Source organism: Calidris pugnax, unplaced genomic scaffold (genome assembly GCF_001431845.1).
Source record: "Calidris pugnax isolate Ruff unplaced genomic scaffold, ASM143184v1 scaffold71, whole genome shotgun sequence".
NCBI classification, from domain to species: Eukaryota; Metazoa; Chordata; class Aves; order Charadriiformes; family Scolopacidae; genus Calidris; species Calidris pugnax.
In genome coordinates, this window is record NW_015090882.1 from 1,701,903 (window position 1) to 1,716,913 (window position 15,011).

The 15,011-nt window shown below is 43.9% G+C and overlaps 1 protein-coding gene across 1 annotated transcript in view; it reads left to right on the forward strand.

Moving 5' to 3' along the window:
• CNTNAP2 (contactin associated protein-like 2) overlaps positions 1 to 15,011 on the forward strand; it is a 1,244,457-nt gene that overhangs the window by 829,990 nt on the left and 399,456 nt on the right. The window contains exon 11 of the mRNA XM_014946966.1: positions 1,230 to 1,336. Coding sequence (XP_014802452.1) covers positions 1,230 to 1,336 — 107 coding nt within the window. The remainder of the gene's footprint in view (positions 1 to 1,229; positions 1,337 to 15,011) is intronic.

Genomic DNA, 15,011 nt, shown 5'->3' on the forward strand with positions numbered 1-15,011 from the left:
GTTCAGGTGTCTAATGCATAATGTCATAATGCATGATTCTGGGTGTGCCAGTGCTGTTAACTGGATCTTGAGGAGATGCGAGACTATAAGCTCCTGGGGGGCTCACCCACATACTTCCAGTTTCAATAAATTGCAAGCTAGGAAAGGAAAGCCGTCCCTGGGTGTTATTTTAACAGAGTATCGTTAACTATCACAGGAATACCATGAACTTCAGATTTAGCTTAGAGATAAGGAGGCTTGATTTGTAACGCATTTATGGAAATGTTTTAATTTGTTTGTCTAATAGGAGGTCTCCTAATTTTCATTTTTAATGTCAAAATAAAAAGCGTAGTTCATTAATTAGATTTGGCCAAGTCTATATGAAAGAGCAGCTTCTTCAGTTCTTGATCAAAAATGCAGAGCCTGTACTGAGTCTGAGTGTAACGAATTTAGTAAGAAAAAAACAGACTCTTTGAAATTGTATTTCAAAGCCCTGTCAAAGAAAAGAAATTTAATAGTTTAAAAGGTGAAAGTACATGGTAATTCCCATTTTTAACTATCTTTGATAGAAAAGAAAGTGGCCAAACTCAAATCTTTGAAATCACATTTAGATAGTATTTCAAACAATAAATATATGTTCTGCTACAACTTTTTTTTTTTTTTTTCCTGTTCTACTTTTTTCTTTTGCCTTCTTTCCACTCTCCAGCAGCAGCGTAGCAGGATAAGAAAAGCAGGTGGGTGGGAAGTCCCTGTGAAGACAAAGGTTTTGCAGGTTTCACCCTGATGTTGGTAAGGCAGCATCAGTGATTCCCACCCCAGCCGGCAGGGATCTGCCTCCCCCGCATCCCCTGGCACCCTCCTTCCTCTGACCTCCAGTCAGTCGTGCCACCGGTGTCCTTGAGGACCACCTGCACAGGGGGAGGAGGTGTGACTTGGGATGTTCTTTCTGTGGTGACCGCCAAGTGCCAGCCCTACGTAGCTCAGAACTCTGATTTATGTGGGGTGAACGTATTCCCCCTTTATTGCGCTTTTTGGCTGTTGGCAGAAGGGCTGCAGCAGAGCCTCGACGAACCATCTCCTGTGCAGTTGTGTGTTCGGGTATGAATGCTGTTGATCTGCCTAAAATAACAAGGATTAATTGCCAGACAGGGACAGGACACGCTGCTTGGGCAGCTCACAATTTAGCTGTCTGTAAACCTTGCGGCTCATTTAGGTTTTTTCTTTCTGTTTTTTCCGTCTCGTCCTGACAGGTGTGTGCCCAATCACTGTGAACACGGTGGCAAATGCACCCAGACGTGGGACAGCTTCAAGTGCACTTGTGATGGGACCGGGTACAGCGGCGCCACTTGTCATAACTGTGAGTCCTCCTGCCATGTCAAAATTGCCCTGGAGCAAAAAAAAAGACAACTGATGCCTTTTGGTTGAAATAAAAAGTCTATCATCTTCCTCCCTGGTTCTTAAAGACCCTAAAAGGAGGTGTTGACTTCATCATATCCACACGGGGGTGTATTTATGTAGCTCTGTGCTACAAAGGGGCCAAAGCAGTAGAGCTGCCTTAGCTGGGTGTGCTGAGCAAACACGTTCTCAGCGATTGCACACTTGAGTGTCAAATGGAAATAGTGAGTCTGCCCTGAGCTGCTGGGGAGAGCTCCTGCTTCAGGTTGCTAATCCTGAAGCGTGTTTATATACTGCTTATTGGCCATTCTAAAATCAAGTTACTCACTCAGTTGTTAAGAGTTTCCCAAGAATATTTCCTGTGAGCTCCACACGCCCTACACTATTAAAGCACAGAAAGGAGAGAGAAAGGTATAGTTTCTCTTTTTATAGGTTCTGAACAACGTATACTGAGTCAGCAGCATGTGTCTCCTGTTCCTTCTCTCATGTGCTGGAAGTGGGATTTTCATCTCTCTATTCTAAAATATCTAGTAGATGCAGAAAACATACTCAGTTCTTACTTTACTCCACTTTTTCTTTAGCAAACAACCTCTTAATATTGAGGATAGAGTAAAAATATTTCTGAACAGGTGAAACCAGGATTTCTAGAGATATAAATTTATATTACTTTACTATTTATCTTAACTACAGCTGTGTAAAATTTTACAAAGATAGTTGGGTGTGCCGACAAGCTTTTAAGAGATAATCTAACGTAGTTTAGCTTTCTTCTTGAGTCCCAAAGAGAAGTAGCAAGGACAAATGCATGGCATCACTCTTCTGAAATCACATTTATTATAAAGGCAAGAAGTAATAATCCAAGGAGCTGTGAACATTTCTCTTAATAGGATTTCCACCTGCCATTTATGGATAAAACAGTGCAGTAAGGCAAGTAAAAGGCACTGCCGGACTGCAGTATCAAAGCAGGGATTTGGAGTATATTGTCCTGTCTTTAGCTATGGAATGGATGAAATGTATGGGATTACAGCTGTCCGGGTCATTTGGAGACACGTTGTTCAAGAACATTTACTTTTTTAATTAAGACAAAATTTCTAGCTTGGATGGCTTAGCTTTTGGTGGTTTTTTTTTTCTTTTTTGTATTTAAAGAACAAAATTTTAGTTTTTACTGTGTGGGTTGCTGTACTTCTAGAAGTCTTCTTTCTTACAAAATGAGGGTGAGCAGAAAGTTATTTACTTGATAGATATCCTGTCAGAATATGTCAAGTCTCTGGCCTTTCTAGAGCACAGAATTTAATGGCACAAAAATGAGCGAAAATCAAAAATTACAGCAGCAAGCTATAGACTGAGACAACCTTAACTCTGCCTTTATTGAGCAGGGAATAGCTATCAGTATTTACAAGAGCACATTTCAGTATGAGGCATAGCTGGAAATAACAAGGGTTTTTGTTGTAAGCTTGCTAAAGGTTGTAATTATAGTGTCCCGAGGTCTGGGGGCTCAGCTCTGCCGTGGTGGTGCTGCACTCCCACACGCCTGGTCCTTCGGGGTTCTCCTCTTCGTGGCAGTGGCAGCACAAAGGAGATGCTGCAAAGGAGGAGGGAAGCTGGAATGGAAACTGGTGGGTGGTATAAAAATAGACGAAAGCAATTTTAAACAGTATTACGGGTTGTATGAAATGCTGTAAAATTTAGCAGATGTCATGATTGTGTGGAGCCAGAAAGTGCAGATAGCACTTCTTCAGTACCATTTTACTTTAATATAAGATTATTTTTACAAAACAAATGCTGTTATACTCTACACTAAAACACGTGTGTCTTTTTTCAAAGCATGTTTGTGCAGTGGGTATAACAGGGCATTTCTCACAGAGGTTGGAGTCAAGACTATGTTAGTGGGGATTGTAACTCCATAGCTGACAATTTTAATGAGTTTGAGTTTTGCTGAACTTAAAGGAACAAGATAATTCTGTGTTCCTGAAGAGTTTTTTCTCAGTGAATTGATTTTGCTTTGGTGAGGGAATTCAACACTTTCCTGAGCTTTTGACCTTAAACAAGGCAAGGCTTTGCAGCCTTGACTGAATTTCAGATCACAGTTTTAGGTGCCTTTGAAGTTGAAATTCAAAGACAAACTCAAGGTATGAACTCCTTGAAGTGAAACAGGGAAAAATGCTTGCATGAAATCCTTATGAATCAAAATGGCTTTATTTCTCACATAATATTTATAGTGTGACAGTAAAAACAACAGTTAGTCAAGAAAGACTGAGAGATACCAGTTCTAGGGCTGAGACACAGCAGAAACTATAAACTGAAAATAAACAGCTCCAAAAGGAAAAAATTCAAATAAAGAAATCTGAAATAACAACTTTAATTCTTATTATCTCTTTTCATCTCTCATAATTGTATAAAACAATTACATGCATTTGCCATTTTAAGATTGGAAATAATTTGCTTTTCAAAATACAGCATCATTACAGGAAGGCTCCATCTTTCAGTGACACACCAAAATCCTCAAGCTCTGTGTCCACTGTCTTGTTATTTGTCAAAGGCTTGAGCTGCCATTCACAGAAAAACGTGTCTCTACTCCACAATAATTTGTTTCAGCCAGCTACAAGTGAGTCCCTGGAGCTCAATGGTGAATTAACCAAAGCTACTTGGAAGTTTTATCTCCCATTGCATGGTAAATACCCTAGAAATCTACCAGATTTCTTTTGGTGAGGAGATACTCAGTGCCCAAGTGAATGCTGTGGCCTGGCAAATGTCAGGCTGGAGCACTGATTTTTATCATTAGACAAGACTGAATGATAAATGAATGTATTAATGATTTACAGTGATGAAACAGTTACAAAACTATTTTAAAAAATCTGTTATTAGGTTTGTAATTACCAGTAAGTATCATCCTTCCTAGCTTTATTGTATCAGCTATATTTTAATCCCTGACTAATTAACCTTTCCAGCCTGCCAAAGGCTGACTTGCTGTCCAGAGTTCTTAAAGTGGTATTTTTCCAGAGTCTATTGGTAAGTGGTTCCTGGAGCCTTTGAGAACAGGAGCTCATTTTCCTCATTACTTCTCATCTCCATCATGATCTTCAGGTGACACTGCTCTGCTGCACTTCGTATGAGTTACACATCTAGTTTTAGACTCCAGTGTGCTCCCTTTTACAGCTTCTTCAAAGCAGAGTGGTATAAATTTACCAATCCTGTACCAGGATAAGTAATGATCATTCAAGCTACTGTGTCTCAGATTTCTAATATATAGCTGAAAGTATGCTTTCTCTAGAATCTGCATGTAAGAGAAACACCATAAAGGACTTGACGAGTTTACCATAACTGTGATGTATCTTCCTACCACCTCCTGCACAAACTTTGTTAGATTTAGGAAAAACCCAGGAGAACATAGTTTGATCATATTTGCCACCTTTTAAGGATTTCCAGTAGCCAAAAAGTCCAATTTGCACTTACCAGGATCATCTTAATGATATTCATTATTACTCATATGCAAGACAAGTTCTATTCTTCTTTAATTTCACCTTCAAATAAACACTGTCCTTGCTTTTACAGGTGTATAGCCCCCATTCCTTCAATATTGGACAGGAAAGGGTTTGTTTATAGATCAGTTTTTCCATAGGAGGGACTAACATCAAGCTCACAGTCTGTTGTCTGTTGGTTCTGTAAAAGCAGTAGGAGAAATGCAACCTTACGTACTCCTGTCACTAGAAGAGGCATTAATTGCATTGGAATATACAGAGAATGCAACTCTGTTGAGAAAGAACGTGCACAATTTTTATGTTTTTTAGACTGGCAATGGGCTCTAAGTTTTCTTCAAAATTAATATTTGAAACAGTGCTGTGACTCTTAGTTTCCAGTGACCAGACTTTGGCCTCTGAATTCTCTGGCTTTGTCTCCTCATAGCTTGTTTGGAATAAATGTTACCCTATATTTTGGAACGTGATTCAAAGTTATTGAGGAATAAAGCACTAATCTTCTCTTGAAATGATAAATGCATTAAGTCTCACTGAAAGTCTAATGGGCATTGATATTTTTCCCAGGAATATTGACCTTCTCCCTTACATGAAATACTGCTTTAATAATGAGTTGAGGAGTACCTAGAAATACATTTTGAGTAAGGAGCATTTGTGTTACACACATTGTAGAAGCCGTGATAATTTAGTTTCCTGATTGTTGCCCAAATCAGTAATCAGAACCCCAAATTTAATGTGTATAGGCTGTGATCTTCAGCAAGACCTCTCATAATGAATCTGTAGTAACTGATTTTCCTGCATCTCCATAAATGAGGAAACACCTGAAGCACTGGACTTTCTACAGTTAGAGTCCTTTCGGATGGCAGGGCAGAGATATTATCCTGTCACCAATTTAGGAAGCAGTTCCATAGTGAGAAAGCAAATGCCTAATTTGGCAAAAATATGCTCTAACTTTACTTTAGGCAAAAAAAAAAGAAAAGAAACTGTACAGACATACAATCATTCCAAACAAGCTCAAACTGATTTTTAGAAAAGGCAAAGGCCTTTTAGTCTCACAAGCATATTAATGCATTATTTGATCAAGAAAAAGAGGTTCTCTTAACAAGTCATGCACTATGTCTATGGAAGCTTTTTACATTCTTACAGTTTAATTGGTCAGGCAGTTGGACATACAATTGGTCATTGTATGTCCCTTCCAACTCAGCTATTCTATTTGTTACATCTTTATCTGGGTAAAGGTGCATTAGCACATCTCTTCTCCTACTGAGGTTTCAAATACATACAGAAGCCATCCATGACAACAGCTCTAGCTGCTTTCCAGAGCAATGAGAAAGAAAATATCTCCATTCACATGGGACAGCATGATATTTACAGAGAATACCATCCTGGGTCAGACAACGTTCCACATCTGGTCACGTCAGTTACTGCAACAGTTGATTACAACTTACCCATACACTTTGGCACACTTGGCCTGAACCTGCACCGTGGCCTCCATTGGTTACTCTTTTTACACATAACGTTCCACATCTGGTCACGTCAGTTACTGCAACAGTTGATTACAACTTACCCATACACTTTGGCACGCTTGGCCTGCACCTTGGCCTCCATTGGTTACTCTTTTTACACATACATAATCTCCTCTCCTCTCCTCACCTCACCTCACCTTACCTTACCAAGAGAGGCAGGGCAGGAGTGGTGGCCGGGAGGTGCCAGAGCAGCGGGCAAGACCCCAGCCCAAAGGGCCCCCAGGAGCCCTGAGCAGGGGCTGTGCTCAGTGCTGCAGAGGACAAGAAGCAGCCCCGGGGGCCCGCCTGGGAGTCTGGAAAGCTTCCTCCCCCCGGATGCGGGGCCCCAGGGCCACCTTGGTGCAGCAGGAGCAGCAGGCTCCTGGCCCAAAGGGCCCAAAGGAGCCCTGGCCCTTAAGGGGCCCTGCTCAGTGCTGCAGAGGAAGGCAAAAAAACCCCCCAGGAGGCTGGCTAGGCCACCTCGGGGGCAAAAAAAGCCTTCCTCCCCCCAGCTGCGGGGCAGGAGAGGCCACCTTGGTGGTGCAGGAGCAGCAGGCAGGAAGCCTGCAGGCAAAAGGGAGCGGAGGAGCCCTGACAAGTGGTCATGCTCGATGCTGCAGAGGAAGGCAAAAAACCCCCGGGGAGCAGTGCCAATGTGCCCTGGGGAAAATTCCTTCCTGAGCCCAGCTGGGGCTGGCGATCGGCTGTTCCCTGAGCATGTGAGCGAGACCTGCCTCCTGGTCCCACAGGCTGGTCCTGCCTCCTTGGAGATGCCTAAGCCCTGTTCTCCCTCACCCTAGAGCCATCTCAGGGGCTTCCCAGAGTGACCAAAGGCCCCAGTTCTGATTGACCTTGGGGAAAAAATCCTTCCTATGCCCCTGGCAGGACACCAGTGGGTGCCTCCAGAGCACTGGGACCCTTGGCAACTTCTCTGCATCCCATTTCTTACCACCGCTGCCTCCTTGGAGATGCCTAAGCCCTGTTCTCCCTCACCCTAGAGCCATCTCAGGGGCTTCCCAGAGTGACCAAAGGCCCCAGTTCTGATTGACCTTGGGGAAAAAATCCTTCCTATGCCCCTGGCAGGACACCAGTGGGTGCCTCCAGAGCACTGGGACCCTTGGCAACTTCTCTGCATCCCATTTCTTACCACCGCTGCCCCTTTCTCCATAGGGGATGAGAACAACAAGCTCTGAGGTGCTCCTCAAGAAGGCATTCTCTTGGTCTTGCCACTGATTATCCAGCTGAAAAGGCCTGGGAACCTCTGGGACCTCCAGAGGTCGGTGATTCTTCTCATCTCCTATGGAGCTGGCATCTGTTCCTCAGAGGCTGAGACAGGATCCCTGTCCATTAGATGCACTTTGAACATGGCCCCTCTGGGAGCTGGCCTTGCAACAGAGAACCTCCAGGAGTCTTGTCCAGCCTCTGGTCTTCCTCCCTCAGCCACCTCCAACTAATTCCACCAGCTCCTCAAGGACTTACTCTCAGATGTCTCCAGGCTGCCCCAGGCCATCTCTGGCAGTGGGACACAGGAGGATGGTCCCTTTTATCCTGGTGGGGGCATTGTGACATCTGCATTTCCGGGTGGTGGCATTGTGACATGAGGGTGACGGGTCCCCCCATGCAGCCCCTCCCGCTGCCTCTCCACCATCCCTCAGAGGAAGGCCTTACCAAGGCACCAGGGGACATCTGCTGCTACCCTGCTTATGGTGAGGTCTTCTTCTTGGAAAGAAGTCCCAAAAGGTTTTGTGTTCTTCACCACGTTTCTCCTTGTACCTCAAGAGCTCTTTTTCTCTTTTGGCTTTGATCCTTGACATCCTTCTTGAAAGCCGCTGCCTTGCACCTTCTAGTTGTCTTTGTCTGTGGGCCCCCCATGCCCCAGATCAACTGCTTAATCTTTGTTGGCCTTCATCCCAGATGGAATCCGTCTTTCCTGAACCTGAGGAATGGGGAAGGTCCCTAGTGGTACAGGGGAGTTCTCACCAGGGCTTGGCACAATGCTTGCCTTTCCTAGGGAAATATCTTGCCTGACACACACGAATGCATTTGCCCGTGTCATTTCTCTGGCTCATAGTCACCCTGCCATCTACACGTGCCTCCAGGAACGTTTGCCTGCTCCCATGTTTGCAAACTGGAGCAGAAACTTATGGTGCTCCACTTGGTGTTGTGTTACCTGCAGTTCTTCGCACACATGGTTTACTGCTGCCGGGGTGATGTCTTCTGTCAGAGCTTCATCTGGTGTGGAGTGTGGGAGCCATAGAGACATACCCTGAGACACAGCTGCTGCTGGTTTCATGCATGCCATGAAATCCAGAATACGATGACGACAATGCATGTATCTTTTCGAGAAGGCAGGAAGCTGACATATCTTGAGAGATAGTTTTCTGCAATCTAAAATCTACGTTAATATAGTTCTGCTTTAAGGAAGAAGAATCAAAGAAAAAAGTATCCAAAAGGGTAGAACTGGATAGAACTATTTTTCCTAATACGTTTTTCAGGTCACATTCCTATCCTGTTTCTTAATAACTCTCATTAAAATCGGAAGAGTGAATTTAATTTTTTTAAAAAAAAGGAAAAAAAAAATAAGGTGCATCTTCCTTAAAGAAACGAGGAATTTGCATAATCTTTCAAGAAGAGTTGAAGTTTCTCAGGAAAAGCTGGGGGGACATCCTAGGTTGCTGGGTATTAAAAGCTGAATGATTTGTGTGCATCCGAGAGGCCTGGAGGGTGTTTGCTAGCTTGTTGAAGAAGGAGTGAGTAACAGAAAGGTGTTTATGCTGGTTGGGTTTTCCTCATTTTATTTTTTATTCAGGCTCTCAAAAAAAACCGCCTCGCTACTAGTTTTCTTTCCTGTTCTCTGCTTCCAAGGAAACTCCTGAAGTTTGGGTGCATATTGCCATGCACATCTTCCTTATTAGACCTTTCACTTAGTCTTTTCCTCTGACTTGAAGGAACCAAACACGGTTTTTAAATTTCTTTCAGGTACAATGATGAAAAAAATGGTCATGTGCCATTTGTTGATTTGGCCCTCCCTTTACAAATGTGGTTCCCAGTAGTGAGAATATGTTATTTTAAGCGCAATTATTTCTAAGAGGCATATAAGCTTACACAGAATGCCCTTCCAGATGGTATAAATATTTCCTCAGTTAAGTTCTGAGAAATCCTCCATTTAAGAATTTCTCCCCGTAAATGGTAACAGAAAATAAAATGACAGCCAAGTGTGTCACATGTCTAATGACATCCAAATCTTTCTTATTCCATTTAAAATTACTCTATGCATTGGTTGGGTTGCTGAGTTAGCCTTGGATTTGGCTGTTTCCTCAGAATATCTTCTATCAGTCACTTTCTGTTTGGATTTTAAATAAAGGTGTAGGTGAGTCACTAGTAAATGTCTGCTTTGATGCCTGGCGATTAAAGACACAGTGCAGTAAGGCTTGAAGGTCAGTGTCACGGTTTCAGCTGGGATGGAGCTAAATTCTTGCTGGCGGCTGGGGCAGTGCTGTGTTTTGGATTTGGGATGGCAAATGGTGTTGACAGCACACTGGTGGATTTGGTTGTTGCCAGGCAGTCAAGGCCTTTTCTGCTCCTCACCCCCCACCCCACCAGTGAGTAGAAGGGGGTGGGCACAAGAAGTTGGGAGGACACACGGCCAGGACAGCTGGCCCAATTGACCAAAGGGATATTCCATACCATGTGTCATCACGCTCAGGATGTGAAGCTGGGGGAAGAAGAAGGAAGGGGGGGATGTTTGGAGTGATGGCGTTTGTCTTCCCAGGTAACTGTTACGTGCGATGGAGCCCTGCTCTCCTGGAGATGGCTGAACACCAGCCTGCTGGTGGGAAGCAGTGAATGAACTTCTTGTTGTGCTTCACTGACATATTCCATACCATGTGTCATCACGCTCAGGATGTGAAGCTGGGGGAAGAAGAAGGAAGGGGGGGATGTTTGGAGTGATGGCATTTGTCTTCCCAGGTAACTGTTACGTGCAATGGAGCCCTGCTCTCCTGGAGATGGCTGAACACCAGCCTGCTGGTGGGAAGCAGTGAATGAACTTCTTGTTGTGCTTCACTGACATGTGTGGCTCTTGCTGTACCTATTAAGCTGGTTTTAGCTCAACCCATTAGTTTTTCCTCACTTTTACTCTTCTGATTCTCTCCCCCATTGCGACTGGGAGCAATGAGCGACCGGCTGCGTGGTTCTAGCTGCTGGCTGGGGTTAGGTCACAACAGGACAACTAGGTCCACTCCCCAGTCCCCGATGCTCATGGATCTGGGGGGCTCTTTGCAGCTGGAACTGGGGCATGCTGTCCTGCCCTCGGGTCTCCTATGGGCAGGCTCATGCCCATCTCTGTCTCCTGCTCTCCTGGCTGGGCTTCCTGAATGGTCGCTGCCCCTGGCCTGTTACCTCCCCTTGCCTGATGGTCTCCTGGGCTGTCAGCCCTGCCCTGACACAGCTTGGAGACAGCAGGGTGGTGGGATGGCACCCTGTTGGTGAGGACATAGTCCTCTGCAGCTCCCCACGCGTCCCCCTTGCAGAACAGCTCCCGCTGCTTCCTAAATGATATGATACATATACAAATGTCCAAGAAGTTGTCTCTTTCTTTCTATTCTTTCTCTATTTTAGTTTTTTTTTTTTTTACTTTTAACTTAGCATTCTGCTTACATTCCAGAGAAGTGGGGGGTGGAAGGTATTACAGATATCACTTAAAAAGAGGTGCTAGCTTTAAAGCATCATTGGCTCTGCGCAGAGTACCCCTCGATGCTGTGGTGAGCTGTGCTGTGCCAGACAGGGGTTATGTGTGTACAGAGGTTTGAAGATCAGAAGGGGCAGCTCCCACTGGCCGCTCAGGACATACCTACGTTGGGTTTGTGTGCACATCTCCATCGCTTTCCACCTTCAGTGCTGAAATAAGAAACAGACGTTGTCCCAGGATTCTCCTGCTGCTTGCTCGTTTCCTCTGCAAGAAAACACACTTCACTCTTAAGTGCCTCTCGTCCTCGGGTCTCCTGTGTGCACAGCTCTTCCAAAGCAAATCACTTCTGTTGGTCTAGCTCCAGCTACACAGCGTAGATCTCCAGGTATGGTCACAGAACACAAGATGTTGTCACTGAGACCAAGGAGGATCATGTTGCCCCTGGCAACGTGAGCAGCACCTCGTTTGTGTCTCAGATGAGTCTCCATGTCTATGCAGCTCCTGACTTCTCCACTGCCGTTGTGATCTTGCCAGTTTTTTTAAACAATGACCACACGAGCTGTGGTCTTTGTGTGTGAGAGTAGGTGTGCCTCCCGTTTGGAGAACAGACTGAGACCCCAGCACATCTTACATAGCTCCGTGGTGAGGAGTGGCTTTTGTCCTCTACCAGGCGAGACTCTGTTGGAACCAGTAACTCGGATAAGAGGTCCCCGACTGCAGCCCACCACAAAACCTGGCGCTCAGCTCTACTCTTGTTTGTTGTTGAGAGCTCTCATTAACTTCTGTGGCAGTGTTATTACAGCCAGGCTAATCTACATTTTGCCCGGTCAGCACTGGGCCTTGTTAGCTGTGTAAGGAAAAGCAGATCTTTATTAAAAACACCAATTAAAATCTATTTTGATGCAGTAAATTGAAAACCTGTTGCGTCCCTCTTTTTCTTTAGTTCTCTGTTCTTGTTGCTTGGATGTTGGTAAGATAATGAGAGAACCTTATAAATTTGCATTCATGTAGGAGGAAGGCTCTGTGAGAGTGATGTAGAGGATCACAGATATGAAACCTTAGAAAATTATTTCTAGCTAGATAGGTCTGTGTCTCTGACTTGTGCATCTCTGTTCACAACTGTTATTGTTCTTGATTGCTCTCAGCCTTTGCATGCTCAAAGTGCTCCTTAGGAGTTTTTAAATTCACTCACTTAAATTCAAGACTCTTTTTTTTCCGAGTGAAATGGTATTACTTGGTTAGACAAATTTCTGATGTTAAATTCAAGCTTTGATTTCTTGTGTAAAACGTGTAGTAAGACACTTAGGAAAGATTTATCATTTCTGTCATTCCAGGCTATCAGACAAATTATGGGGACTTCTAATGGGATTAAATAATGGTGATGATTTATTATGACTAAAGGGGAAAATGCCCAGTATGACAGGGTTACGCATCCAGTACTAATAATGAGAGGGCACTTTTAATTTTTGAAATTTATTTCTCAATTGTTAAAGGGTGTGGGGGAGTGGGGGACAAGGTATGAATTTTTTTGAATAGGTAATATATTTAGTATACTTACAACTTGGATAATTTAAGGCGAGTTGATGGGTACATGATGTCTGAGTGGATTTAGCGCTGTGTTCCCAGCCTATTCCACCCTGAAGCCCAAAACAAATTCTTTTTTAGCATTTAAAGACTGTGTTGTCCTTATGTGTGCAAGAGTTACCAAATCCTTTTCATTCTGAGCTGAAGCATGTAAGTGTATTTCTTACATGTTTTTCCCCATTGTGAGGACATGGTAGAACTGTAAATACTTTTGTGCTTGGAAACTGTATTACGTAGGACATATTTGTGAAAGAATATTCTCTTCCAAAAGAGCAGGACACTGCTTTTTAATACGCTTCAAGTGGAAAATAGAGCCTTGTCAGAGGTGTCCTGTATTTTGGGAAAGCTTTGGCACAAAGCTGTCTCTCCTCCGGCTGTCCCGTGGGGATTTGTGTGCAGGGCTGCCACAAACCCTCACCTTGACATTTCTGAATGTTTCCCAGAGAAATGGGATGTTCCAGCCAGCAGCATCCTGCAGGAGCAAGCTTTGGATTCCCTTTCTGCAGGGAGCAGCGTGGTGAGAGAGGAGATGAAGGGGAAGCCTTTGGGTTTAGTGATGCTGGGCAGAGGCTCGGCAGCCCCTGCGCCTGGATGATTTATTACACCAGGCTGACAGATCTTGCACTAAATTCCCAATAACAAATTGAGAATTTCCATTAAGTAAACTGGGCAACAAATGAACATACCGAGTGGAGTGTCTGTAGTGGAAAGCTGGCGTTTTGAGGCACGCGGGGGTGCTTTGCAGTGCCTGCCAGCCATGTTCATGGAAGATGGGTTGGTTGAATGATGTGAAAGGAGGGAAGAGAAACAATACTGGGAGCTCAAGCTGCTGAGTTTTGAAAACATGAAAAGGGGCATTTTCAGTAGGAAAAAATTTGAGTTGCTCACGTTCCTGCCATCCTCATGTGGTTGAGGTGATTTGCCTCATTTAGGCTGATGGAGGACAGCTTCTGTGGGATGCACTAATGGGGACGAGGAGCTCTGTAGGGAGGTGAACTGTGAAGTTACTCTGAGGGAAAAGAGTTTGGAGAAATCATAGAATGATAGAATCATAGAATCATTCAGGTTGGAAAAGACCCTTAGGATCACTAAGTCCAACCATCAACCCCACTCTACAAAGTTCTCCCCTACACCATATCCCCCAACACCACATCTAAATGACTCTTGAACACATCCAGGGATGGGGACTCAACCCCCTCCCCGGGCAGCCTGTTCCAGTCTCTGACCACTCTTTCTGTGAAGAATTGTTTTCTAATGGCCAGTCTAACTCTACCCTGTTGCAGCTTGAAGCCATTCCCTCTTGTTCTATCGCTAATTATTGTGAGACCAGCACCATCCTGTACTAAGAGTGGTTTTGACAGAGCTGCTTGTGAGAAAGACCAGCATCAACCTGTACTAAGAGTGGTTTTGACAGAGCTGCTGGGTTTGAGGAGGTTGGAGCTGGGGGAAATATTTATGAACATAACACTTGGGGCAGGGGGCAGTGATGAGAAAAGGGTGATCAGTTCTTCTAGCACTTTTCTTACAGAGCAGGTTTTGCACCTGATGCTCTAAGGAAAGGGAGTACAGTTGCTTCTACCCCATCCTCGGGTCTGCTGATGTTTCCGTGTCCCTGATGAAGGCTGGGGCTTTTGAATTGCTCTTTCAGGAGCATTGTTTTAAGACTCTGTATTTATGACCTGAGTTATGTAAAATAGGTTCCAGGAGGTGAATAATACTGCCTTCAAGCTCAGCAGCACGGATCTGTGTCTGAGCAACACTGATCTTGGAGTAATAGGGGAATAAAAGTGAGCAAGAATTTTTGGAAATCTCTAGAAAGAGGCTTTTGTCTCTTCTGCTCTGGGCATCCTCAGAAAGCACTTTCAGCGACTCTTTGTTCTCAGCCAGTGGTGTCGGTATCAATTGATTCTTCTCCTGCTTTCCCACATTCTGTATCTGAACTAATCAAATGTTCAAATTTGATGCATGCTCTGAAAAACCTCATTTCTGCGATGTTTTGTCTCTTTGTTACTGAGAGCAGAGATTCTCAAAGCCCGTTTATAAAGAAACTACTTTTGTTTACAGAAATTTATTAAAAGGATCGTATAATCAATATGGTAGCTTCCTAAAGAGGCTAATCCCTTCTCCAGTAATGCTTTTTAAAGGAAAAGTCATCATACTTTATAATAGTCTTTGTGGATTCATTTTCTATTACATATTACATTTCTAAGGTTGCAGAATATTATTTAATTACCTCTTTTTTATTAAAATGTAATTTTAAAATGAGGGTGAAGTTGTTTGGTTTAGTCTGAGATCTTCATGTAGGTTTTCATGTGAAACATATAAGCCCCAAATTGCTGCAAATTTGAGCTGTTTTTGCAAAGCTGGGAAAAGAAAACCTTTGTACTC